Source organism: Stenella coeruleoalba (genome assembly GCF_951394435.1).
Source record: "Stenella coeruleoalba genome assembly, chromosome: 13".
Classification (NCBI taxonomy): domain Eukaryota; kingdom Metazoa; phylum Chordata; class Mammalia; order Artiodactyla; family Delphinidae; genus Stenella; species Stenella coeruleoalba.
In genome coordinates this window covers 65688692-65715404 of record NC_137159.1, presented here as the reverse complement: position 1 = coordinate 65715404, position 26713 = coordinate 65688692, and the positions used below count along the sequence as shown (strand labels likewise).

The 26713-nt window shown below is 51.1% G+C and overlaps 1 protein-coding gene across 3 annotated transcripts in view; it reads right to left on the bottom strand.

The window, feature by feature from the left end:
* The window catches only part of GALNT14 (polypeptide N-acetylgalactosaminyltransferase 14), a gene marked incomplete at its 5' end in the record, with an annotated part of 224101 nt that overhangs the window by 53555 nt on the left and 143833 nt on the right, over positions 1-26713 (bottom strand). For all 3 annotated transcript variants that reach the window (XM_079940255.1, XM_079940257.1, XM_079940256.1), the window contains one exon: positions 5860-5958. In XM_079940255.1, coding sequence (XP_079796381.1) covers positions 5860-5958 — 99 coding nt within the window. The remainder of the gene's footprint in view (positions 1-5859; positions 5959-26713) is intronic.

Sequence of the window (26713 nt, the reverse complement as noted above, 5' to 3'; positions counted from 1 at the left end):
GATCACCTTCACCTCTTATACCTCCAACCTGATCCAACCTCTTCTGCCTGTTTTGTTTCAGTAGCCCGACCTGTCAGGCCATCCTCCCGTGACCTCCAGAGTGGGCTTTCTGAAGCATAGATCTGACCTCCGATCGTGTGACTTTCCTCACTAATGCAAGTGCATAGGTTGACAAAAGGCTCCCCACAATCTACACCCCAAACCCTCAGCACGCTCTTCACGGCTTTTCCCGACCTGGAGCCAGCCCTCTTTCCAGCCTCCTCGTGCCCAGTGCCTTTATCTGGAGACATCCTGCTGGTTACAACCGAGGGCCGTTCTCCTACCGCTGCCACAGCGTGAAATGCCCCTCCTGTGCCACAAGGATCCATTCAAATGTCACTTCCTCCCTAGGGCCTTTCCAAGCCACTTAGTGAGAATGAACTGCTTCCTCCTCTGGGGTCCCTCAGCTGTTTGTATCTGAAGCTTCCTGCGGCTCTCACGCCAGCCTGACTCCAAGGGCTGGTTTTGTTGGCCCATCAAAATGGCCACCTCCCCGGCGGCAGAGGCCTTGTCAAGCTACTGTCTGTACTGCCAGAGTCCAGCTGTGCCTTGGCCCATGACCATTCACTCCATTTAGTGCACACCTACTATGTGCTGGGCGCTGGGTGTATGATGAGGATCAAAGGAGATGTGAGCTCTGTGAGAAGCTTGTGGTCCAGGAGCTACTTACTACAGGCTGTGTAACCTTGGGCAGGTTACTTTACTGCTCTGTGCAGTAAAGTATTCCCATCTGTATAACAGGGATAATAATAGCACCTATCACTCACAGGGCTGTTGGGAGAATTAAAGGAGAATGTTTCTAAAACATTTAGCACAGTGTCTGCTGGTAACAGTGATAAAAAGTGTAGCAATTATTACTGTTCTGTGCATCAGTGGTGACTTTTGAATTGACTTCATTTCCTCTCCTGTGCTGTGGATCTGTACCCACAGGTCAAGGTTAGGTTTCTGGGTTCATTCTGGGTTTCAGGCCTGAGGTGGCTGGATCCTGCTTCTCCTGAACATGCCAAACTGCACGGTTCCTCAGAAACATTCCCGGGCCACACCACCCACCGTGGGGCACCCAGCGCCCTGCGTGTATTGAGGACGGGGTTCAGATGGGCGCTGGCGGAGGCGTGTGTGCACCGGAGCCCTGTTTCTGGTGAGCTGTCCTTTCTAAGCAGGATGCAGAGACTTTCCAGGAGAACTGCGCCTGGAGCTACCTTTATTCATGAAACTGTAGTTCTCACCATGGCAACTAGTGTGAGGGGGAGAGAGGAACCCCAACCCCAAGCCCTGAGCCCGCTGTTGGGAGGTGGGGACAGGGCAGGCAGGAGGTGGTGGGAGGGAACCCTCGCCACGATCATCCGAAAGGAAACACACCAAACCCAACAACCAGCCCTCTAATCAGAGTGGGATGGGGAGAGCGAGGCTGAGAGAGAGGGAAAAGTTGCTGGAAGAATACCCTCTAATGAGGTTTGATTACGGCTGTAGCTTCTGCACGCGATCTCCCCAAATCCCTGCCGGCTCTTTGAAATTCAAGAGTTGTCTTCTGTGAACATCAAAAGGTAAATCGCGTGCAGCTCTGTGCTGGTTGAACTGAGAGATGATTAGCGAATGAAAAATGTCCAGGGTTTAAAAAAGGAAAAAAAAAAAAAAGAATGAAATCGTCAGCGGTAAGTGCTAATTACACCATTTCCTAGTGACACCTGGCTGGTTTTTGCTCCTCTAAACAGAGCAATTGGAGTGATGGTAGGGGCACCGAAAAAGTGACTCGGGGCTGGGAGGGCCTGAGATGGGCAGGTGGTCTGGGTGCCTGGGGTGGCTGGAGAAGGAGACAGGTCAAGTCCAGCCCAGGGGACCTGGCTCGGCCCAGATGGTCCCCCTGGGTCCTCTCTTCTGCACACCCCACCTTCATCCCCTGGACCCTGGTGGCTTCCATCGCCCTCCTTTGGTCTCACCAGTTCTCCGCCAGGACAGCTCACCAGTCCCTCTACAGCCAAGCCGACCCTCCCTTTCCTCCAGGGCCCGGCTTTTTCCTTGCTTCACCCCCACTGCACTGTTCTGAGCCCTTTCTTTTCACAGCCTAGCAGGGGAGTGAGTGCTCGCCTCATGGGCGCATCGGGGGTCACACTCGTCCTGGGAATTATCCTGAGTCTCCTATCCACAGCTCGCTCTCTGCCACAGGGCGGCTGCCAGCAGCGTCTACACCTTCTGCCCGCCGCGCCCTAACCATGGGGCCCCCCGGAACCCCCTGAGAGATGGCAGGTACAGCAGCGTGGGAGGCCAGGCAGCCTCTACCATCCACTACTATGCGATCCTGAGCAAGACACCGGGAAGGTCCCAGCCTTCATTTCCATCTGTAATTACAGCTTCCTTGCAAAGGCAGGTGATGTTACTACTTGACCTACTCCACAGGCTATTGTGTGTGTGAAATGAGGAAATGTATTTGAAATTGCTTTGAGAACTGCACGGGGCTACAGGCAGGCAGCGTTTATCAGACGTTCCACAACTACCAGTTGAATGGAGACCTGGGGCCGGTTGACAGTTGAGTTTAGTTGTTCTGGAGTCAGACCGACTTGGGTTCGACTGCTGTGTCTGCGGATCTGCCATTCGCTAACCGGAGAGCTTCAGGAAGTACTGAACTGTCAGCACACTGCCTCGCCACAGAAAAGGAGCTTAGCACCCTGCCTGGTGCCCAGCAGCTGCTCCCGGAATCTGAGGACTGACAATGATGGCGAGACCGGTTCTCAACGTGTGATCCCAGAACCAGCAGCATCAGTATCACCTGGGGACCTGTTAGAAATGCAAAACCTTGGGCCCCACTCTAGACCTACTGAGCTGGAATACGTGGGGATGGGGCCCAAGAAACCACGTTTTAACGAGCCCTCCAGGGGATTCTGATGTCTGCTCAAGCTTGAGAGCCACAGCCTCAGAACCCTGCCGCCTCCCCAGGCTCACTGTGCCGGGCACTGTTCCAAGGCCTTCACCTACCTGAAGTCATTCACTCCTCTCCACAATCAGGTGAGGCAGTTATTACCAGTATTCCTTGTTTGGCAGAAAAGGAAACTGAGGCAGAGAGGTGAAGGAGGTGCCCAAGGTCACACGGCTGGTAAGGGCAGAGTGGGCAAATCTGGCCCCAGGGTCCAATCTCTTAACCACCTGAATCTGAGAGACTTCTCCTCTAAATCTAGGCTATTACCAAAAGCCACAGCAAGGAGATTCAAGCTACAAACTGGCCAGTCAGCATGGTCCGGAGCCCCCCTGGGAGGCAGGGGGCCGGAGGGCGCTCCAGAAGAAGGGGGCGGCCCTGGGTCTCACATATGCACGGGGTCTCGTGGCAACACCAGTCAAGATAAACCATTCTTCAGGGCTTTTCTCAGTCCTTAAGTGAGAAAAGTCCCCGAACTCATCAAGGCTGTGACTCTCTCTCTCTCCCCCCATCACCCACTACATCATGCCTCTGCCTGGCTCTGAGCGCCCCCATGTGTGCCTTCCCCCACCCCCCATCCCCGGCTAATGCAGGAGCTTGGGCAGGGATGGGCAGAGGGACCAAGGCCTGGCCAGGCGCTGCATGGCAGGGACGAGGGGGCAACTCGGTCCTTCCCAGTTCCTCGAGCATCCTTCCCTTGCCAGAGCCTGGCAGCAAAGCCATGAGAATTCTAGAAAGTTAAAGATGAAAAGACGCCTTAGAAAAGATCCCTTCATCAACAAAAGTGAGATAGGAAGTGCTCTTCATTCAATTCTCTCTGAGTGGCTAGCGATTTATTTGTGCAACAGGATAGGGAGTAAAAGGGAGGTACGGATTCCCAAGGCAAAGGACACCTGGCCACGGAATTTCCTAGAAGTAATCTTTTTGCCTCCACCCCTAAAATTCACTTCCGCCCTGCCTGCTAATGAGGTTAATGCCCGTCTGGTCATACCTGGCTCTTGGGCCCTAATTCTGATGTTTTCATGCAACACACTTGGGTCTGAGCCAGGGGCCTGGCTCACACTGAAGTTCCTGAGAGGCAGGAAAGAGGTCCTGAGCTCTCTCAGCAAAGCGCCCAGCAGAATTGGGGGTACAGTCTGGTACTTCATGGCGCCTTCTGAAGAGCATCGTGTTGATGGGCCCCAAGCCGCCTGCAGAGTGCAGGGCACCAGGGCCTCGGGGGAAGCCCTCCGTCAGGCCGGCAGACAGAGGCGCTGGGGCTGCACCCCTACTGCTCCCCACTTCCACCCAGGAAGTCAGAAACCCGAATCCTGGCTCCTGTGCTTCCCAGCTCTGTGGACTTGGCCTCCGTTCCCTACGTGCACCTGGACTTCACAAGGTTCGATGGGGCTCCAACTGAAGTGAGAGAGAAAATGTGTTCTGTGGGGCTTCCCTGGTGGTGCAGTGGTTGAGAGTCCGCCTGCCGATGCAGGGGACACGGGTTCGTGCCCCGGTCCTGGAAGATCCCACATGCCGCGGAGCGGCTGGGCCCGTGAGCCATGGCCCCTGAGCCTGCACGTCTGGAGCCTGTGCTCCGCAACGGGAGAGGCCACAACAGTGAGAGGCCCGCGTACCGCAAAAAAAAAAAATGTGTTCTGTGGACCATAAAGCTCAGCATACGTTTAACATGTTAGTATTATTATCATAAAGTACCATCATTACTGTTATAAAGAGACGGAGAAGCAGCAGGAAGAGAACGAGAAATAAGTCTTAGAGCTGAGACGGGTGAGTCTGAGGGCAGCAGCTGAAGTGCCCCTGAGAACATAAACGTAGTGTAAGGAAAGCATGGGGGACCTGGGGTCCCCACATTATAATGGCCCCCAAATGTCCCAGGGTAATGTCTTCTTGTGGGAAATGTGACAGAACTTGAAACATGAAAGACCTTTCTATCACCATCTTTCCAGATGTGGCTAATGACCTATCCAAGGTCACAAGGCAAGGAAGTGGTAGGGTGGGGACTTGACCCAGGTCTTCAGACTCCAAGTGTGGTGCCTTTTTAGGTACCCCAGAGCCTCTTTTCTTTTCAGAGCTCACTAGCTGTGCAGACACAGGGATGGCTGCTCTGTGCCAGCACAGTCTCAGTCCCTTTACCTGAATTAACCAAAGCAGCTCTATGCCGTAGGACTAATTATTATGCCACAGGGAGGTGAGGTAAGACACGAATAAGATACAGGCCTTACCCGTCAGGAGTTCATTGAGGATCACATCTGGGAAAAATGCATTAAGTGCTAGAGTAGAGATGTGCAGAGAAGCAGCCCAGAAGAAGGCCCTGATGGGTGTGTGTGTGTGTGTGTGTGTGTGTGTGTGTGTGTGTGTGTGTGTGTGTGTGTGTGTGTGTGTGCGTGTGCGCGCGCGCGCGCGCGTGCGCGTGAGCATGTGTTGAGGGGGATGGAGGTGCGTGGCATCAGAAGACTCCTCCAAGGAGGAGAAGAGGTCAGCCTGGAAGGCAGGAGTCTCTCTTGGATGCTTTTGGCAGACCCCAGTTCTAATCCCAGACTGATGCTGGGGGTGGAGGATGTACTCGGCCTTAGAGCCCCAGCTTCCTCATCATCTGTGAAAATGAGAACTCATGTTCTAGAGGCAGTCTACGCAGTGGTTAAGGGCAAGTGCTCTGGGACCAAGTCCTCTATGACTTCCAGTGACCTTCTATAAGTAACCCGATGCCTCAGGCCTCTATCTTTCCTCCTGTATAATGGGATAATAGCCGCCCTCATAGGAGCGTGAGGAGTGACTACTAGCGGATACATGTGGAGTGTGCTGAACAGTGCCTGGCAGGTACTTAGAAACACTTGAACTGGTCCCCCTCCCCACGCGGGCAGACATGCCCTCGCCAAGTGCCAGCCTGGAAGGCTGACACACGGGAAAGCTCTTACCTGCGGATGGTTCTGAGCAGGGTGGAGCGGGCCTCGTTGTGGAAGGTGATGATGATGCTGGTGGGAGGGAGGTCCGTGCAGTACCCCAGCAGGGTGCATCTGGGGAAGGCAAGGCAGCGGGACAAGAAGACCTTTAGAGACAAAGCAGATCTCAAGGGCTGGAACCAAGGGCATCACTGGCATGGACAGATGCCTGGTGTCTGGTGGGGCCCCCTCCAGCTGCACAGCACTGTGTAAGACCCCAGGGCCTCACCTGGCCCTACGGGGGAGCCCAGGAAGCTCCGAGAATGATTAGAGCTGAATCTCCCACCACCTCGGGGAAACTTGGGCCTGGAGTCGAATTAAGTTGACGTACAGAACATAAATGTGGGATTTGCCGCGTGCCTGGGTTACAGCACATAGTTCCTGGTAGCCACATAAGCCCACCCCCGAGCCTTGGGCTCTGCTGCCCAGTCTGTGTCCCTCCCAGCCTGCCAAGGCCTCCCTGTGTTCTGGGCCAGCAGCTCCAGCCCACCACACCACGCTGACCCCTGACTTCCGGCCACACACACCGAAATCTGGCATATTTAAAGAGGCAGAGCCCTAAAACCCAGCGTTCGTAGGAAAACCCCATCTTGAAAAAGCATTCACTTCCCCATGTCCAGGATCATTTTGTATGACAATTACATGCAGGGTAATACCAAGTTAATACCTCACTGCAAGTGAAAATTGTAGCCCGCAGCCCGAAAATTACTATAATAATGGAAATAAACCCACCAAGTGAGGCTGGGGCCACCAGGGGCGATCCTGGGTAAACACTGCCTCCTGTTTCTCGCTGTTCCAGGGGTATTAAACGAGGAAGTAAATAACAGATGTTTGGTGAGTCAAACATTTCCTCTCCTCATTTTCTACTTTCTTCCTAGGCCTGGGGCTTTCTTGGGGCTTTTAACTTGGGATCCAGAGACCCAAGGATGGACTTCAAGGGGGCTGTGAGCCCTCTGACATTGTTTGCAAACTTGTAACACAAATGTGTTTTTATTCTCTTCCCTGGGAAGATGGTTCATAGCTTTCAGTAGATTCTCAAAGAGGTCTGTGGCCTGAAACACTTAAGAACCTCAATCCTAGGCCCATGGGCATGACGTCCGTTTGGCCTCCCTAATAATTCTGAACACTTTTTCCTACAAGAGCAAACCCTAAAATAAGAGGACTTACACAGACAAGGCAGGGCTGTTGTGCTCAGGACCTGAGCACAGACTGGGATGGGTCAGCCACAAGGAGCCAAGAATTGGGAAAGGAAGGCCCCAGGGGAAGAGACAGTGGAAAGGCTGGTCATGACCTTCAGACCTGCCTGTGCTCCCCCCACAGAGACAACGTCTCACCACATCACGTCAGCTCCACCTCCTAATTAATCCCCACCCCCTGAACCCACCTCTCCTTTCTAGTCCCCATGGGCCCAGCTCAGAGAGTCTTTACTCCTCTGGGGGATTCCTGCAGCAGTCTCCTGACCAGTCATCTTGCCTCCACCCTCTGCCCCTGCCAGTCATGTCCAGTCTACCACAAAGCTCTGCCCAGGTGTTCCTCTGGCCTGAAGCCTTCAGTGGCTCCTGATAAAGAAAGTCCAAACTCCCTATCACAGCCTTCAAGACCTTCCACAATTGCAACTTCATATGCTGCCATAGCTTTCTGCCACTGCTCTCACTATTACCTCTGCATGGAGCAGTGTCCTTTCTCTTTTCTCCACCTGTTGAACTCCTACTCATCCTTCAAGACCCAGAGCAAATATCTCTTGTCTGCAAAGGCGTTCCATACTCCCCCAGATAGGTAATGACCTGTGCTTTGTGCTCCCATAATTTTGTACATATCTCTCTCCTGGCACTTCTCAAGATGGACTATCTCCCCCACTTGACTATGAGCTCCTCTAGGGAAGGACCCTTGTCTATCTCCATGTCCCTAGAACAAGAGATAAGTATATCAGATGCCCATTCATGGAGAAAGAGAGAAAGAAATTCAGGAAATGCATTCCTAGGTCAGCTGATGACTTAGCCTTTTATGCTTTTAAAAGGGGAGGTATATAGTTCTGTCCCTCACTGAATCAGGGCTAGCTTATAGGATTAACAGAAAATGATGGAAGTGACAGTGTGTGACTTCTAAGGCTAAATCATAAAAGCACCGAAGACTCTGCCTTGGCCACTTGGAGGAAAGCCAGCTGCCATGCTGTGAGGACACCCAAGCAGTCCTGTGGAGTGATGCTGACGTGTGTTGGAACTGAGGTCTCCTGCGCACCGCCGGCACCAACTTGCCAGACACAGGAACGAGCTCCCCTGGAAGTGAGTCCGCCAGCTCTAGTCAAGCCTTCAGATGATGGCAGCTCTAGCAGCTCCAAGCCTGAACCGCCCAGCCAAGATGCTCTGAATTCCTACCTCACAGAGACCATAAGGACGATCAATGATTCCTGTTGTTTTAAGCCACTAAAGTTTGGGGGTGATTTGTTGTTCATTAAATAACCATTATAAAAGAGGAGGAAAATGCCTTGAAATGGCCCCTAGTGAGAAGAGGCCTTGGACTTGCCTACCTTTGGATTCAGACCTGAGTCTAAGCTGGGAGCAGTGGGAAGGGAGGAGGGCAGGGGGCTGGCAGAGGTGGACTTGGGGCGGGGGGGGGGTCCCTCGACTGGTGTGCTGCAGGGTCCATGGCGGGCAAGGAGGGGCTGGGAGGGACCCAGGCAGAGGGGCAGGCGGCAGTGAGCACTGTCAGCACCAAGAGGAATGAGGGGGATGTCAGGGAGTGGAAGGATAATCATCTGTCTCCTTATAGGAAGGTGATAAACAGAGAGCTTAGCAGAACCTCCCTGCCTCCATCAGAGACGGGAGAGAAGACAGACGAGCGTGATGACTGAGAAGGCCGTGCTGCCAGGGCTGCGCTGAGGGTCAGGCCTGGGCACTGCGCTGGAGACGGCGTCCCATTCCACACCCCGGGCGGTGATGGGATCCCAAATCCCAGCTTTTATGAGGTAAGCTATTCGGGGGCACGTTGGTGCAGGAGGTGCTGGGAGTTACCCGCTTAGAGAGCTTTTGGGGACGGGGCTCCTTTTCCTGCCTTGGAGGCATCCAGCTGGGAGGCAGGTGTATAGTCGCACAGCGACGCAGCAGCATGCATGTGGCGCTGGGAGAGCAGAGGGAAGCGGACCTCTGCCCGGGGATGGGGCAGGGGTGGGGTGAATGTGAAGAAGGCTTCATGGAGGAGGAGGTGCTGGATCTCACAGGGTGAGATAGGGACAGATGGACACACACAGGGTACAGCATCCCCGTCACAGCATGGTTCTGGACCTGCAGGCCGGATGCCCAGTGAGGCAGTTGGCAGAATACTGGCCCAGGGGTCTGGATACCACTGACCAGCTGCGAGACGGTGGGTAAACCAGCCACCTCTGCAGGCTGCTGTCTGCTCATCTGTGAAACAGAGCTTGGGCCCAAGGCTCTCCTGCTAAAGGTTCCCAGAGCATCAGTAACCAGAAGCTTTGATCGTAGCTGACGTGCAATAAGCATGGTTGATTTGAACGAAAGGCTGTGAAGGCCGTTCTGCAGCGGAGGCTCAACTGTGTGGCTGGACATCCACATTTACTTTTCTAAGACTCAGGATCTTCACCTGGAGAGTGGAGACAACAACTTTTAACTTGTAGATTTTTCCCCCTAAATTATTAATATGTTAGGTAATGATAGATGCCTGACAAATAGTGACTATCATTACTATTATTATTATTTTTCTTTTTGCGGTACGCAGGCCTCTCACTGCTGTGGCCTCTCCCGTTTGCGGAGCACAGGCTCCGGACGCGCAGGCTCAGCGGCCATGGCTCACGGGCCCAGCCGCTCCGCGGCATGTGGGATCCTCCCGGACCGGGGCACGAACCCGTGTACCCTGCATCGGCAGGCGGACTCTCAACCACTGCGCCACCGGGGAAGCCCTATCATTATTTTTAACATGACGTTTAAATCTGCAGACTCCTCCTCCCGCTGGGTGGAGCCAGATCTTGCACAGGCTGGAAAGGCGTCCTTAGTGAGTGGTTCTGCCCTGTCTGACAGCGGGTAAGGGGCACTGGGAGGCAAGAGGCGGTAAAGAGAGCAAAGAGAACATCAGTGTTAGAGAAAGGAACCTGGGCTGTGACGTCAGTGTGAATCCTGGATCTGCTGAAAACTGGCTGTGTGCCCCTGGGCACGTCCTTTACCTTCTCTGAGCCTCAGTGTCGTCACCTGTAAACTGAGGACAAATACCTCCCTTTCAGGCTTGTCTGTGGAGATTGCAGAGAATACAGGCAAAACACGTGGTGTTTCATAGCTGCTGAGTCAATGGTGGTGAGTAATATTATTGCATTGCGGTAAATATTACTGTAATAATAATATTGCCTCCAGGCAATGTTCAGTGCTTTTGGACAAGAACTACAAGCTCAGAGCTCAGCCAAGGCAGGAAGGGGCTTGGAGAGGACCTAGTCCAACCTCCTAAAGTGGGTGGAACTTGGCCCAACAGGCGTCCATTGGCGGCCGGGCTGCTTTGCTCCCGGGGCTCAGCCCCCTCCAGCCTCCTGCTCCTGCAGGATAAAGGACAGGGGCTCTTCCTCGAGGCTGGGCAGAAATCCCATAAGCGCCTCCTGTGTGCACAGGCCCAAGGGAGGGCAGGCCAGCAGGAGGCGGTGCATCACAGCTCTGAGGAACGGGCATCCCGGCTCCCGGCACTCAGCACTGTCTTCCTCCTGCCCCTGCTCTCAGCTCATGGTGCCTGGACTCATCCTCCGTCTCCTCGGACCCTCACAGCAGCCTCTGAGAACCTCTACTCCACAGATGAGAGCAACTGCGGCTCAGGATCTCACTCAAGCTCACACACCTGGTGAGCGGCCGAGATGAGCTGCGTCCAGGTTCCGTGACTTCTAATGTGGTAGTTGTCCCTAGCATCCACTGTGAACTCAACCTGCTTAAGGCACAGGAGCCCGAGGGGACAGGGCCCACCTCCCCAAGCCCTGCGCATGAGCCACCTGCCCTTCAAGGCCCAGGGGGGCTGCAGTCCCGCTTGGACGCGAGCCCTGGGCACTGGCAGCAACAAGGCCAAGGGGCCAGGAAAAATCCTTAAAACAGGCCACTGTGGGGACTCAGAATGTGCGTGGGCTTCCTGTGAGAGGATCTAAAAGATTCATCAAACGGCAAGATCTATCAGGGGCACCAGGGAAATGGAAAAAGCTGCCAACACTGAGATCTGGCTCCGGCAGATGGACGAGAAACATGTTTATAATTTATTAAAGATTCAGGGGTTTTACTGGAGAGAAGAGCTAGCGAGCAGGAAAGATGGGTGTGAGGGTGCAACCAGGAGGAAGGGCGGGACCACCGCTGCGTGCAGAGACAGATGCCAGCCCTGGGCTGCTGTCCTGATCGCCACAGCAGCTCCTGCATAACGCGCGCTCCTCTGAGCTGATTCTCCACCCGTAGTTTCCTTTTTGACTTTTCATTTTTTAAAGAAAGATTCAACTGACTTAATTTCTCCAAGTTCAGGTGGGTCTCACAGTGCTTCCTAAGCATCCATTTCCTGAGCGTTCAGTGTCATTTACTGGCCGAGGACGCTTCCAGATAGGTGTTCTGAGATGCTAACGCCTGGCACGGGGTCAGAGCTTCCTCTTCCATCTCTTTCCATCTCTCCACCAGCCAATCGCTGCTCTGCTGCCTAGCCCGCCTCATCCCTGCACCTGAACAGGTGCCAAGCGGGGATTTAGAAACACCCCAAGTGAGGATGGCTGTCAGTTATCACAGAGCTGCAATGCTGTGCACATGCCTTTTATTTTATTGCACAAGCTCATTAAACTGGCAGCAGCCCGTAAACAGAGTGTTATGATGATCACCAGCCCCATTTTAGCACTGGGCAGCAGGGAGAAAAGATGAGGTCATAAATCAGAAACATTTGGGGGCTTCCCTGGTGGCTCAGTGGTTGAGAGTCCGCCTGCCGATGCAGGGGACGCAGGTTCGTGCCCCGGTCCGGGAAGATCCCACATGCCGCGGAGCGGCTGGGCCCATGAGCCATGGCCGCTGAGCCTGCACGTCTGGGGCCTGTGCTCCGCAACGGGAGAGGACACAACAGTGAGAGGCCCGTGTACCGCAAAAAAAAAAATTAGAAACATTTGGGATTTTATTCTCGAGTGTGAAAACAGGAGGGAGTGATGGAGAGGTAGACCCAGTAACTTTGCAGCAGAGAGTACAGCATAATAATTATTATCACTAAAATGTCCAGAACTGACAATGGCTCTGTGTCTAGGAGGCAAACTCTCGAAGCGGGGGTCTGGCACCCCAGAGGGGAGGCTGAGGGCAGTCAGAGAAAGGGGAAAGGTCACACAAATATGCAGCATGACACAGTGGAAACCAGGCCTGGGGTGGGACACACTGGGCCAACCCTTTGCCACTTGGGAGCTGGGCAGTGACTTCCTGGATGAAATTATCTACCTCAGGGTAGGTTTTTTTTTTTTTTAACATCGTTATTGGAGTATAATTGCTTTACAATGGTGTGTTAGTTTCCGCTTTATAACAAAGTGAATCAGTTACACACATACACATGTTCCCATATCTCTTCCCTCTTGCCTCTCCCTCCCTCCCACCCTCCCTATCCCACCCCTCTAGGTGGTCACAAAGCACCGAGCTGATCTCCCTGTGCTATGCGGCTGCTTCCCACGAGCTATCTATTTTACGTTTGGTAGTGTATATATGTCCATGCCTCTCTCTCACTTTGTCACAGCTTACCCTTCCCCCTCCCCATATCCTCAAGTCCATTCTCTAGTAGGTCTGTGTCTTTATTCCCATCTTGCCCCTAGGTTCTTCATGACCGTTTTTTTTTCTTAGATTCCATATATATGTATTAGCATATGGTATTTGTTTTTCTCTTTCTGATTTACTTCACTCTAAGACAGACTCTAGGTCCATCCACCTCACTACAAATAACTCAATTTCGTTTCTTTTTATGGCTGAGTAATATGCCATTGTATATATGTGCCACATCTTCTTTATCCATTCATCTGTCGATGGATACTTAGGTTGCTTCCGTGTCCTGGCTATTGTAAATAGAGCTGCAGTGAACATTGTGGTACATGACTCTTATTGAATTATGGTTTTCTCAGGGTATATGCCCAGTAGTGGGATTGCTGGGTCGTATGGTAATTCTATTTTTAGTTTTTTAAGGAACCTCCATGCTGTTCTCCATAGTGGCTGTATCAATTTACATTCCCACCAACAGTGCAAGAGGGTTCCCTTTTCTCCACACCCTCTCCAGCATTTATTGTTTTTAAACGACTACTTAGTGACCCCTGCTGCCAGGCGCTGTCCTGAGCACCTCGCATATTTAAGGTTCACAGATAGCCCTGTGGGAGGGAGCACTGTTTAATGGATTCACTCAGGAGGAGACTGAGGCGCAGGGAGGTTAAGTAACTCACTGCAGCTAGTGAGCCCAGGCCTGCTGCATATCCTTGTCACCAAGCCACCACCTCTCCGTGCCAGCACCATTCCAGGCATCAGGGTATCCCTAGCTGCCGTCTGTCCCCTAGGTGTATTATGGGCCCTGCACACCATGTGGACCCCTGGGCTCACGCTCGATCACCATCCCCAAGGAGCAGCTTCTACCGAGCTCTAGAACCCAGCAGGGAGGGACAGGCTGCCTGCCGTTCCGGGGTAGTGACAGCAAGACTGGGACACTGCTGGCTGAGCCGCCACAGGAACATCCTAACAGGGGCTCCCACTTACGCCCAGATGGAGCCTGAAAGGGTGGGCACAGGGTGATTTCAACGAGGCCCTGGGAGGCACGTGAACCTGTTTTTAAGCAGAAAGCTACAGTTTGTCCCTCCGATTCCTGCAGGTCCAGAGCTCGCTCCAGAGGCCAGACCAGACAGAAAACGAAGGGGTTATCTTCTCCACGTGTGCCATTTGCCTGAACTCTACAGCTGCAAAGGCCAAGGGAAACAGGCATAAGCTGTGAAGCGGGGGTACGTAGGGCTAGTTTCCTGGGAGAACACTGTCCCCAAGGCAGTGACCACCTGGATTCCCTGCAGGTGGGTGGCACAGCCTTTCCTTGGTCCCCGTTTCCGTCTCTGTCCCCCTGTGTCCCCCACTATAGCCCAGAAGAGGTCCCAGGGAGACCACATCTCCTCCCCATTTTCCTGCCACCAACACCCCCCCCAAAGCTGACGTGTGTGAGGAAGAAAGGACGAGAGGGGAAAAGCTCTTGGCCCAGTGACCTTTCCAGAGCGTCAGCTCCCTCAGGACAGGGACCAAGAATACCTAATACATTTCCCAGCTCAGTTCTGTGCAAGGAAGCCTGCTCTCAGCTATGCGGAAAAGGAAGATGACCGAAAACTATAAAACGCCAAATCTATAATTGACCTCTAGGTTCCAACTTGACTCTTTAGAGGAGAAAAACACGAGCAGTATAAAAAGTATGACAGCTGTAAAACCAGAAATTCCTTTTAATCTCATTTCATGGGCGACACTATACACTGTAAGGCATGAAATTTTTAGTTCGTGTCAACTTCACTGGGATTTCACATGCAGATTAATTGGTTCATCCACATGAACATATACTGCTCCTACTTCTTGCCTCAAGTCACCCTCACTTAGCGTTATGGAAATCCTGCGTCTCATAAAAGACACTTAAGATAACAGTGAGATCTGCTATTCCATGACACGGCCACATTTTGAATTGCTGAGCATGTTACTTTTTTTTTTAAAGATTGTTTTTTGATGTGGACCATTTTTTTTAATGTCTTTATTGAATTTGCTTCTGTTTTATGTTTTGGTTTTTTGGCCGCAAGGCACGTGGGATCTTAGCTCCCCGACCAGGGATCAAACCCGCACCCCCTGCACTGGAAGGTGAAGTCTTAACCACTGGACTGTCAGGGAAGTCCCTGCTGAGCATGTTATTAAATTCTAGTATCCTGGGAAGGGGATAAGGGGGCCAGGGCAGGGAATTGAACTGCTTAGGAACTTGGTTGAGCTCTTGGTGGGCAGATGAAGGCCCCCAGCACCCACCTCCTTGTGTAATCTCTTAGCCTTGAATGTGGACTAAACCTCGTGTCTTGCTTCTAAGGAACAGACTACAGCTAAAGTGATGGGATGTCACTTTTGTGATTAGGTCACAAAAGACAGTGACTTCCATCTTTTTCGCTTGTATGTTTTGCTGAAGCAAGCTGCCATGAATGGGGAGCCCCACATGGCAAAGCACTGAAAGCAGCCTCTGGTCCATAGCCTGTGAGGGACCGAATCCTGCCAACAACCATGTCAGTGAACTTGGAAGAGAGTCCCCCCTGAGACGTGCCCTGAGATGCCTGCAACCCCAGCTGACACCTTGAACACTGCCTGTGAGAGACCCTGAAGGAAAGGACCCATCTTGGCCATGCCTGAATTCCTGACCCACAGAAACTGTGAGATGATAAACATTATTTTAAGCCACTAAGTTTCATGGTAATTTGTTATGCAGCAACAGACAATGAATACAGGTACCCTTAGCTCCTGAAAACCCGAGTCCACCAGGATTTCTCACTGCCCTGGGGTCAAAGGTAAATTCTCTTGGGTACTTGGTGGAAGAGCTATGCAAAGGCATCACGATTCTCCCAGCGCAGAGCTCCAGAGCTCCCACTTCATTCATGCTCTGTTGGCATCAAGATGTTGCTAGGTACAGGATTCCTACGGCCACAACGTACAGAGGGAAGTTCTTCAGGGGTACCTTTGGGGTTTGTTCCAGTCTTTAAAGATTCAGCTCCCTTAGGGCTTCTTAATATGAATCAAACACATAGAAAATTGTTGAGAGACTCTCTTCTCACTTCTCCCGTGGACGGTGCATAACTAGTACCCTTCCACACGCACAGAGGAGAAGTTAATTCATCTCATATAATGGATGTCATAGGGCTTTAAGGCTTGATTCACTTGAAGAAGTCCAGTAAAGAAAGGCTGACCTAGACGGTAACACAGACATCCCTCCACTCCATGAACACGAGGCCATTTGGCACAGCCCTTGGTCTCAGGCTGGGCCTATTTAGGCCAACAAATGCATTCCCTGTACCAACCATCGCCATGCTCTTGGTTGAATCTATCTGTCAGGCCAGCTCGGGGTCTGCAGTTCACTTCTTGCTCCTCGGAGAACCCTCTGGATTTCTTAGCCACCTACTTCCAGTAGCATCACATTTCTAAGACAACCTATATCTTGACAATTCTAGGGCACTTCCACCATCATTATTAATTGCAGGCTCCGCAAGCTCATCTTCCTGGCGATGTACCAATGCCCCAAGGGTTCTTTGCTGACATGCTGCAAAGCTAACTGGAGAGCGGTACACTAGGATGTAAGGGGCCATGTTGTCTGGAGGCCGCCAAAGGCTCAGTCTCTGCCGCTCTTTCGCAGCCCAGAGTAGCTGGGAGATCTTTCCCTCTCTGGCTCCATACAAACTCCTGGGCTGCTGCAATACTGGACTGGAATGGACCACAGAGCTCCTCTGGTTAGTCAGTCCCTACATTGTGAGCTGCTGGACTGCATCTCCAGAAGCCTACGCACGCTCTGAATAAAGTCTACAAGAGTCAAGTAAGTTTGGCACATGAGAAATACTGGAAAACTACTAGATTAACTTTTTGGTGATCCACCCATGCACACTAACATGTTAAAGGTTCTGAGACTTGCACTAGCATCCTGTTTACCAAGCTTTGACCTCAAACCCTGCCCTAAAATCCTTCACATATCATGGGAACTCACATATTCACAGGATATATATATTGTATCAAGCCTACCACTTAACATCCTACCAAAAACCGAATTTTGTAACACACAGGTTTTAAAAGCATTGCTTCCAGCCCCCTCCTTTTTTAAAGATGTGCAAACTGAGGCCCAGAACAGTGAGCAAATGGACCTGCCACGTTCACCCTCTTGGCAGTGGCCAAGCTAAGATCTCCTAGCTCTTGGCTATTGAACTTGCTACTTCCTTAAAGCAGTCAGGCTTGGGGGGCCCTGTCAGATGGTTTAGAGAAGCCCCAGGCCCAGTCCACATGGGGTTACTGGCCACCTCTGCTTTCCAGTGCCCTTTTACCCCCTCAAAATATTCCCACCAAGGTCCCCATTACTTCTCTATGTTGCTAAATCTAACGGAAAATTTTCAGTCTTTTCCTTGCTTGTCATCTCCGTAGTAGTTAATATTGAGGGTCATACATCTCATTAAATGTTTGGATCTTTGCCGTTGGCTTTGGCAGAATCACCCTAGCATGGTTCTCCTCTTCTTAGGCTGTTTCTTGGTTTTCCTTTTCTTTCCCTCCTCTGAAATTCTGGTGCTCCTTTCGAAAATTCTCTCCTAAGCCATTCTCTCCTCAATCTTCCTTCCCTCTAGATTATTTTACTTGTTTCCAAGCCTTCAATTTCCCATCTGTTTTGCTGACGATCCCAACCCTAACCTTAATCTGATGAGCATCTTCTCTTGGATGTCCCCACGAGATGACCTCTTCAGCCACCCTCTGCCTCTCATACCTCGCCCAAGCCTGCCGACCCTTCCGTGTTCCGCAGCTCACCATCTACCATGTGCCCAAACCGAAGAGGTATTCTCGAATCCTGCCTCTCCGTCCCTGACACCAGCCTCCCTAAACCTAATCCTATCAATCCTTCTTACGTATCTCTCAATCTGGCTGTTTCTCTCTTTTCCCATCATGTCTTTTCTGGATTACTGCAGCCGCTTCCTAGCTGGCTTTATCCCCTTCCAGTCTCTCCTGCATGTTGCAGCTAGAATGATCATTCCAAACTGCAAATTTTTAACATGTTTCAACACTGCCCAACTGCTCACAAAATAAAGTTGAACCCCCTAATCACCGCTTACCATCCTCGGTGACCCGGCTTCACCTGTGACTCCTCTCTTCACATCCTCCAACTTCCAGCCACGTTCTGCCTCACCTGTTCTTTCCCCTCTGGACCTCAGCAGGCGCTGCCCTCCCTCCCACGTGTCTGAAAGGCATTCTCCTCTCTTCCAAGGCCTGGCTATTTTTTCCTCTTCTAATCCTGGCTTGGAAGGTACTTCCCCTCGGAAGCATTTCTTGATCTCCAAGTCTTTTCTATTGCACCCCCCTAGGACCCTGCACTCACCCCATCACTGTGGTTTATTACCAAGCATTGGGAACTCTCCGTCTCTTCTGCTGACTCTTAGCTGCAATGAAGGCCAGGACTTATTCGTAGTTATAACCTCAGTCCCTGGCACAGCGACTAAACATAGTATAGGTACGATAAACATCTGAATAATGAGTGGATGAGTGAATGGGGGAGGAAGCAGGTGAGGCTTCCATGGGGGCAAAGCCAGAGGAGAAAACGTCCCTTGCCAAGTGACAGGTGGCACCAGCACATGGAAGCTGCAGAGCTGTAAGCTGAGTGACGTGCCAAGGTCAGTCACACAGAGGAGTCCAAACAAGTCACCCGAACTGAGAATGGTACCATGTGGGGAGAATGGGGAGCCTTGGGCTCAGGCTGTCCTGGGAGAACTTCTGGGACAGTCATCTGGTGCCTGTGGACAGGTCTGATGCATTCTCTGTTGCACTGAAAACTCAGCTATGTTTAAAAAGCTGGGATGTTCCCCTTGTTCACTGAAGTCCCAGCGATGAACAATGCTTCCTCACGTGGGTGGGGAGAGACTGAATCCTAGCTGATAGGACTGCCAGACTATGACTCAGATGCCCTTTTCTCCCAGACCTGTGCTGTCCCATATGGTAGCCATGAGCCACCTGTGGCTTCTGAGCATTTGAGATGTATCAGAATAGATACGCTGGAAGCGTGAAATACACACGAGATTTCAGACTGATAAAAAACGCAAGCTACCTCATCAGTAATTTTTTTACCTTATTTTATGTCAAAATGATAATTTTGGGTGTATTGGGTTAAATAATACATATTATTAAAACTGATTTCACTTAAAATATTTTAATTTTTAGGGACTTCCCTGGAGATCCAGTGGTTAAGGCTTCGCCTTCCAATGCAGGGGGTATGGGTTCAATCCCTGGTTGGGGAGCTAGTATCCCACATGCCTCGTGGTCAAAAAACCATAAAAACAGAAGCAATATTGTAGCAAATTCAATAAAGACTTTAAAAAATGGTCCACATAAAAAAAGGTCTTTAAAAAAATTTTACTTTTTAAAATGTGACTATTAGAAAAATTTAAATTACATACATGGCTTACATCTATTTCTATTAGACATCGTTGTCCTAGGTCATTACTGAACCTAGCTTATATATAATCTAATTTAAAATTTCAACATCAGTGTCAGACAATAGTTTCTAGATATTGGGTTCTTTCATATGAGTAAAATAAAATTTAAAAAAAATATAGAGAAGATTACGAGGTTTGCAACATTTTCTTTTGCAGCAAAATTATATTTTAAAACTCTCATCATCTAGCATCATTGTTATTTCATAAAAGAAAGGGTGTTTAAACAATCAAAAAGGCCACAACGTCAGAATCATTAAAAGCGTTATAAATCGTAAAATTAAACTTTAAGAAAATCTCCCTCAGCATCTCCCCTTTTCCCCAACTCCACAGATCAGATCTGCACTAATTCACCAAATGGCATCTGAAAGTACAGTTCAACGGTTTGTCCCACTAAATTATGATGCACCTATGTCCACCCTCCTCAGACAGCACGGATACTAAACGCAGAAGACAAGACATCTCCACGCTTTGCTCTGGAAGCAGCAGCTCCAGCTCTGTTCTTGGTGCTGCTGATGCTATGACGTGGTATGATTTTGCCAGTCTCTAGCCCCAGTGTATCTCCTCACGTACTTCTGTTGTCCAAGCTGCCACGCGCAATCTGGGCTCGGAACGCACAACTAACCTGGCAAATGCAGACGCCTCTGGCCACATTTAGACCTCCTAGAAATGACCATGGCTCCGTTCTGCACCACTGTGTTTTTCCAGACAACTCAGCCCCTTTGAAGTGAGTGGAACACTGAGGTTTGGTGGAAACCACAGGGAAGTAGCAGCGCCTTTTCTCCAGAAAGATCAGCTGCTCTCAGGAAGCTGCAAAGAGGCTTCTCTTGGGATGCTGCCAGGACCTGGGTTAGTTGGTACCAAGCACTACCCTGATGGCAGCTGTGTGCCCGTGTGTGTGCATGTGTGTGTGCAGGGGAGAATGTTCTCAAAAGGCAAATGCAGAGTCTAGCCAGGACCAGGAAGTGTGGAGGTGGGCCAAGGCTTATTTTTGAAATGTTTCCTGAAAAAGATTCCTCAGTGTCTGAGACTAGGGCTCCTCCAAGTCTTATTTTAGTCCTGCTTGAATCACATTACACAATAGTAATAATAGATAACATTTATTGAACCCTATGTCTCAGGTATTCTTCCAAGAGCTATAAATCTGCACAATCATTCCCTGAGGTAGGTGCGCTGAGACCTCCTCGCTCGTCGTGGAGACGACCGTGAGGTCACAGTCACTAAGCAGCAGAGTCTCGATGTCACACCAGACGGTCTGGTTCCCAACTCAGCTCTCACACTCCACTAGAATGACCCTTGATGGTCAGCCAACACACTCGTTTGCAAAACTCTGTTTCATGTTGACCTTTCTCTCTGTTTTTGCTCTTGAAGTCTGCACGCTGGAAGGTTCTGGAAAGATGGAAAATCACAAGTCTGGGTGTCCCTCGCCTGCTAAGGAAGGATGTCTCCCCTTGATCTTCCCTGAACTGTGTCCTGATACTTCTCAGACTTTGCAGCTAAAGGATCAGAGAAGAGTCATTCCCTTCCTTTACCTGAAGGGGGAAATGTTCCTCAAACTGAAGCAGCTGAGATAAGACCTGTAGCCTAGTGACTCCAGGCATGTGGTCAGACCCAGCACACTGAGCGCCAGAATGGTCTGGTTGAGGGCCAAGCATCCAATGTCTCTTCTGCTCTAGGGGACTCATAACGGTGGGCCCCTGTGGAAGGCCTCCCGTGCCCGCCTGTACCCTTCTAGACTGTCGGCCCATCCCCGAGTCAGTCCTGTACCAAATTCTGCCTCCATCCCCTCTTTTTACTCTCACTTCCATCTGCCCAAGCCTGGCCCACCCCCTTGATCTGTGGGACTACAATGGCCTTCTGACTACTCCTCATCTCATTCCTCCCCCCACCTTCCACATTAATCTTCCTAACACCCTGCTTCACACACGTAACTCTCCCTACCTTCCGTAGTTACCTAAGCTAAACCTTGGCCACATCCCAAGTCCCCCACCATCGTGTTAACCCTTCAGCTCCGCCCCACGGTTCTCTTGCCTGAACCTTCTAGCCCTGCTAACCAGTCCACGCCTCCTTGGCCATGCCTGAGCCACGACCTCCACACACCTCCCCATCCAGCCACCGTCCTTTCCAGGGCTGCCTCAGTGTAACTTTTGTGCAATGCTTAGCCCAGGTCAGCCCCTCCATCGCACTTCTCATGGGCTCCCTGGACTCCCTGCCCCTCCTGCATGGCTGTGCTATCTTCTCTGTGGGCAGCGGCCATGTTTCTCCTGCTTAATGTTCCCGTGGGCCAGTTACTCAACCGACTGCAGTCACTTTCCTCACCTCTAAACCCAGGATCCCAGCAAAGTTGTCATGAGGCTTAACTGAGAGAACATATGTAAGGTGCCTACCACGTGTCAGGGGGACTAGTTTGATCAATAAATGCTGGCTGATTTTATGTGGTAACACAGAGAATTCTTTGTTGAGTGAAGGTCGTTTTAAATTTCCCGTGATTTTTCTCCCTCTGTTCTGAGGATTCATTCCCACGCCTGCACTTGCAAACCCTGATGTTTTCAGTGGATTGTCTGAGAATGAATCCAGTGGGGTGCTCTTTGAATCCATCAGTCATCTGCTGATACTGATGAAGCGTCTGAGTGCCAGGCACTGTGTGGAGCTCTGGAGGGAGGTGCAAATGGAAGTCAGCATCCCTGCCCCTGTGGCTCAAGGAGGGAAGAGGGAAAGCTTGAAACTCGGGGTAACGGGTGCTGCTCAGAGGTGAGCGAGTAGGAGGCGCTGCCCTACTTAGCCTGAGGGGGCAAAATGTCTTCCTGGAGTGGGGACCCAACCAACCCGCATTCCTGAAAGGAGAGAGAGCAGCGAAGGTGAGAAGGCATGAATGAAGCCTTGTGCAGTCAGGCAGCTGCAAGCCTGGGCTCGGCTGGGGTGGGCTGGCAGCTCTGCAGGGTTTGGATGGGGAGCGATGCATCGGCATTTGGGATGCTCTCCATGGAGGAGGTGTGGAGGGTGGACCGGTGGCGGGCCAGAGCCCAGTGGGAGGGCGGCTGAGGGCTGCTGCGGTCACCCAGGCAGAGGGGAGAGCTGTCAGCAGGGAGCAAGGGCAGGGACCAGGAGCTATGGAGGAGGCAGACCCAACAAAGTGAGGGTGAGAGAGGAGGGGACGCCGAGGGTCTGGTTTGGGTCACAGGGTGAAGAGTGGGCTTGCCCTGGGATGGAGACATGAGAGCAGACTGGGTACTTGATGTCTCGACAGGCAGGCTCGGCACGGCCTGTAGTAAGGAAAAAATGATGTGTCTATATGATGAATCAAGGAGTGACAGGGAGAAGTAGGAAAACAGGGGACAGAGATAACGATGTGTGGTCTGGCTGCAAGGTCACTGGGAGGGTGAGGTGAGGGCAGACGTGAGAGCTGTCAGATACGATATGCTTCAGTCCAATGTAAGTGGCTCCTCTTCCTACATCCAGGACACTAAGGACCCCACAAGGGGCCTTTGCTGATCGTGCCACTTGTCAGTCCAGATGGAAGCCCGGCTGCCACGTGACTCCCCGGGTCCCCCAGCAGAGCCCTTCTTCTGTCACGTCACACATTCCTCAGTGAGTTTTCCTGCTGTCCTTGGTCCCCGGGGCTCACGTCGCTCCATCCCACTGTCTGTCACCACAGCTGCACGGGCAGCTTCCTTCCCACAGCTTCTCCCACCCACAGCTGTCATCTCCTCTCTGCTCTTTTCATCTCTTGTCAAACACATTTTGTACTTCCTGGACCCCGGCCCTTAAATCACTCCCTCTGCTGGCCTTGGCATCTATCCCCGGTATCTGAAAAATGCAAATTTCACCAGACGCGGCACTGCAGTTGCCTCATGGCTTATTTTGTGTTCTAGTTTCCAAAGTAAGTCTGACATTCAGGCACGTGAAGTGTTCGGTGCTGAGAGCCAAGGATGAGGCAGGATGCTCTCTGCACAACTTCCACCCCTGCCCGCCTTGCTCTTGGAGCACACGCCAACTCGGAGGTGTGGGACAAGGCACCAGGCCAGGACCTCTCCAAACTTACTCACATCACCCCTTTGTCCTGGTTTGGGTCACCCTCCCTGCCCGCCTCTTGGACCTGCTTTTACCCACAGCTGCAGAGCGGTGAAAAGGCCCCAGGGCCTGAGTGCTACTGCTGGACTGCTCACGACCACAGCTAACAAACAGTCACCGAGTGCTTACTAGGGGTTGAAGACTGGGCTCAGCATGGACTATGGATCTGCTCACCCTCACAGCAATCCTGGGTACCGTTATTATTCCCATTTTAAAGATGAGCAAACTGAGGCTCGGGGGTTGAGTAATTTGCCCGAGGACCAGCTGGTAAGTGGCAGAGATGACTTCTCTCGGGGCTCACATGGCGAGAAGACCTACTCTGCCACTTAGCCAACCAGCTGCCTTGCCTGGGCCTCTGTTTCCTCTGCTGTGAAATGACAATGGCCCCTTCACCCATAGGGCTACTGAGGACATCACGGGTAAGGGATGTGAGAGTGCTTTGGAAAGTCTCCCGTCAATATAAGGTGTGATTATTCTCATTCTAGGCACTTACCACAAGGTTCAGCCTTTCACTAAGGAATTGCCAAAGGTGCCTTGAGACTCCTTGGGCCTCGTCAAGCCAGGCCTACCAGCCCTGTTTCTCTCTGGCGTTAGGGGCGTCACACCACGCCAAGTGCACTAGGGGTTGGGGGATAATGGTAACTGAACACGACAGCATCCTGGGCTTTAAAGGGAAAAGTCCGTATGTCCCAACTCCCTGTACTAGACTGAAAAACGTGGGCAGGTCACCAGTTTGCAGCCAAGCTGCCGCCCACGTGTCAATTCCAGGGGTAGATGGTTTTGTTGTCGTCGTGTTTAATAGATCCTGAGACCTTCGGATAAGTGCAAAGATTGTGTCACATCAGCTTACATTTGGATCTCCAGCTGGGAGGGAGTCTGGTGACCTCCACTGAGGGGAAGGCATGAGGGGGCAGGGGAACCATACAAGGAAACGGCCGCGGCAGCAATAAAAAAGGACAGCTCCACTGGTTCTGCGGGGCCCTCGAGTCCTGTCGGGAAGGGGAGTGCGTGAGCAGAACGATTAAACCGGGGTCTTGGGGGCGGGCCATTGCTGCTGAGCTAGAAGGAACCCTGCGTCTGGAAATAGACTCCAATCTGAGTCAGTCCCTAAGTCACTTCCTGCACATTCTTACTGGCAGAGTATTTTCCACCAGCAGCAGAGCTAGAAGTGACCTTAATAACAATCTCTGAGCTGCTTCTCTCTTCTCAAAGGTGAAGAAATGTCACCCAGAGAGCAGAAGAGCTGGGGAGCATCTTAGGACCCAGATCTTCTCATGCTCCATTCAGCTCTTCCCCTCTCATTTTATCATGCTGCCAAGATGTGGGACAAAATGCCAGAAACTAATCAGAAGAGGAGGAGATAATTGAGGACAGACTCAAAGCCAGGCTTCATGCTTGGTTCTTGGGCAAAGAGCACAGAAAGATGAACAGGGAAGGGGCAAGACTCTTGATCAAGGATTCAAGTGGCCGATACACCTAGGAAAAGGCGTTCCACTTCACTGATTCGTGGAGAAAGGCAGATGTAAACCACGATGAGACACCCCTACTCAGCCTCTAGAAAGGCTAAAATGAAAGAGACTGATTACAGCAAGTGACGGCCAACAAAGACATGGAGGCACCGGAACTCTCACCCTGCTGGTGGGGGTGGAAACGGTCTAACCGCTTCCTTAGATGTTTGACAAAATCTTAAAAAGCGGCCAGGGGTGGGCTTCCCTGGTGGCACAGTGGTTGGGAGTCCGCCTGCCGATGCAGGGGACACGGGTTCGTGCCCCGATCCGGGAGGATCCCACATGCCGCGGAGCGGCTGGGCCCGTGAGCCATGGCCGCTGAGCCTGCGCGTCCGGAGCCTGTGCTCCGCAACGGGAGAGGCCACAGCAGTGAGAGGCTCGCGTACCGCAACAACAACAAAAAATACACCCTACAGAAACGCATACACCTGTTCGCCAGAAGACAAATACAAGGTTACTCATAGGAGCTCTATTCAGAAGAAACTCACACTGGAAAAACCCCAAATGAGCATTAGAAGTGGAACAGATATATAAATTGTAATATATTCCTCCAAAGGAATACTATACAGCAATGAGAATGAAAAAACTGTCTTGCAAAATGTGGCTGGATTTCACACACTTATCTTTTTTTTTAATAGATTTTTATTGGAGTATAATTGCGTCACAATACTGTTAGTTTCTGTTGCACAACAAAGCGAACCAGCCATATGGATACACATGTCCCCATATCCCCTCCGTCTTGAGCCTCCCTCCCACCCTCCCTATCCCACCCCTCTAGGTCATCGTAAAGCACCCAGCTGATCTCCCTGTGCTATGCTGCTGCTTCCTACCAACCAACCATTTTACATTCAGTAGTGTATGTATGTCGATGCTACTCTCACTTCGCCCCAGCTTTCCCCTTCCACCCCAAGTCCTCAAGTCTATTCTCTATGTCTACCTCTTTTTTTTTTTTTTACATGTTGGGGGTAGGAGTTTATTAATTTTATTTATTTATTTTTGCTGTGTTGGGTCTTCGTTTCTGTGCAAGGGCTTTCTCCAGTTGTGGCAAGCGGGCCCACTCTTCATCACTGTGCACGGGCCTCTCATTATCGCGGCCTCTCTTGTTGCGGAGCACAGGCTCCAGAGGTGCAGGCTCAGTAGTTGTGGCTCACGGGCCCAGTCGGTCCGCGGCATGTGGGATCCTCCCAGACCAGAGCTCGAACCCGTGTCCCCTGCATTAGCAGGCAGATTCTCAACCATTGCGCCACCAGGGAAGCCCCTCTATGTCTACCTCTTTATTTCTGCCCCGCAACTAGGTTCATCAGTACCTTTTTTTTTTTTCTTAAGATTCCATATATACACGTTAGCATATGGTATTTTTTTTCTCTTTCTGACTGACTTCACTCTGTATGACAGACTCTAGGTCCATCCACCTCACTACAAATAACTCAATTTCATTTCTTTTTATGGCTGAGTAATATTCCATTGTATATATGTGCCACATCTTCTTTATCCATTCATCTGTTGATGGACACTTAGGTTGCTTCCATGTCCTGGCTATTGTAAATAGAGCTGCAATGAACACTGCGGTACATGACTCTTTTTGAATTACGGTTTTCTCAGGGTATATGCCCAGTAGTGGGATTGCTGGGTCGTATGGTAGGTCTATTTTTAGTTTTTTAAGGAACCTCCATACTGTTCTCCATAGTGGTTGTATCAATTTACATTCCCACCAACAGTGCAGGAGGGTTCCCTTTCACCACACCCTTCCCAGCATTTATTGTTTCTAGATTTTTTAATAATGGCCATTCTGACCAGCGTGAGTGATACCTCACTGTAGTTTTGATTCGCATTTCTCTAATAATTAGTGATGCTGAGCATCTTTTCATGTGCCTCTTGGCCATCTGTATGTCCTCCTTGGTGAAATGGCTATTTACGTCTTCTGCCCATTTTTTAACTGGACTGTCTGTTTTTTTTGCTATTGAGCTCCATGAGCTGTTTGTATATTTTGGAGATTAATCCTTTGTCTGTCGTTTCATTTGCAAATATTTTCTCCCATTCTGAGGGTTGTCTTTTCGTCTTGTTTGTGGTT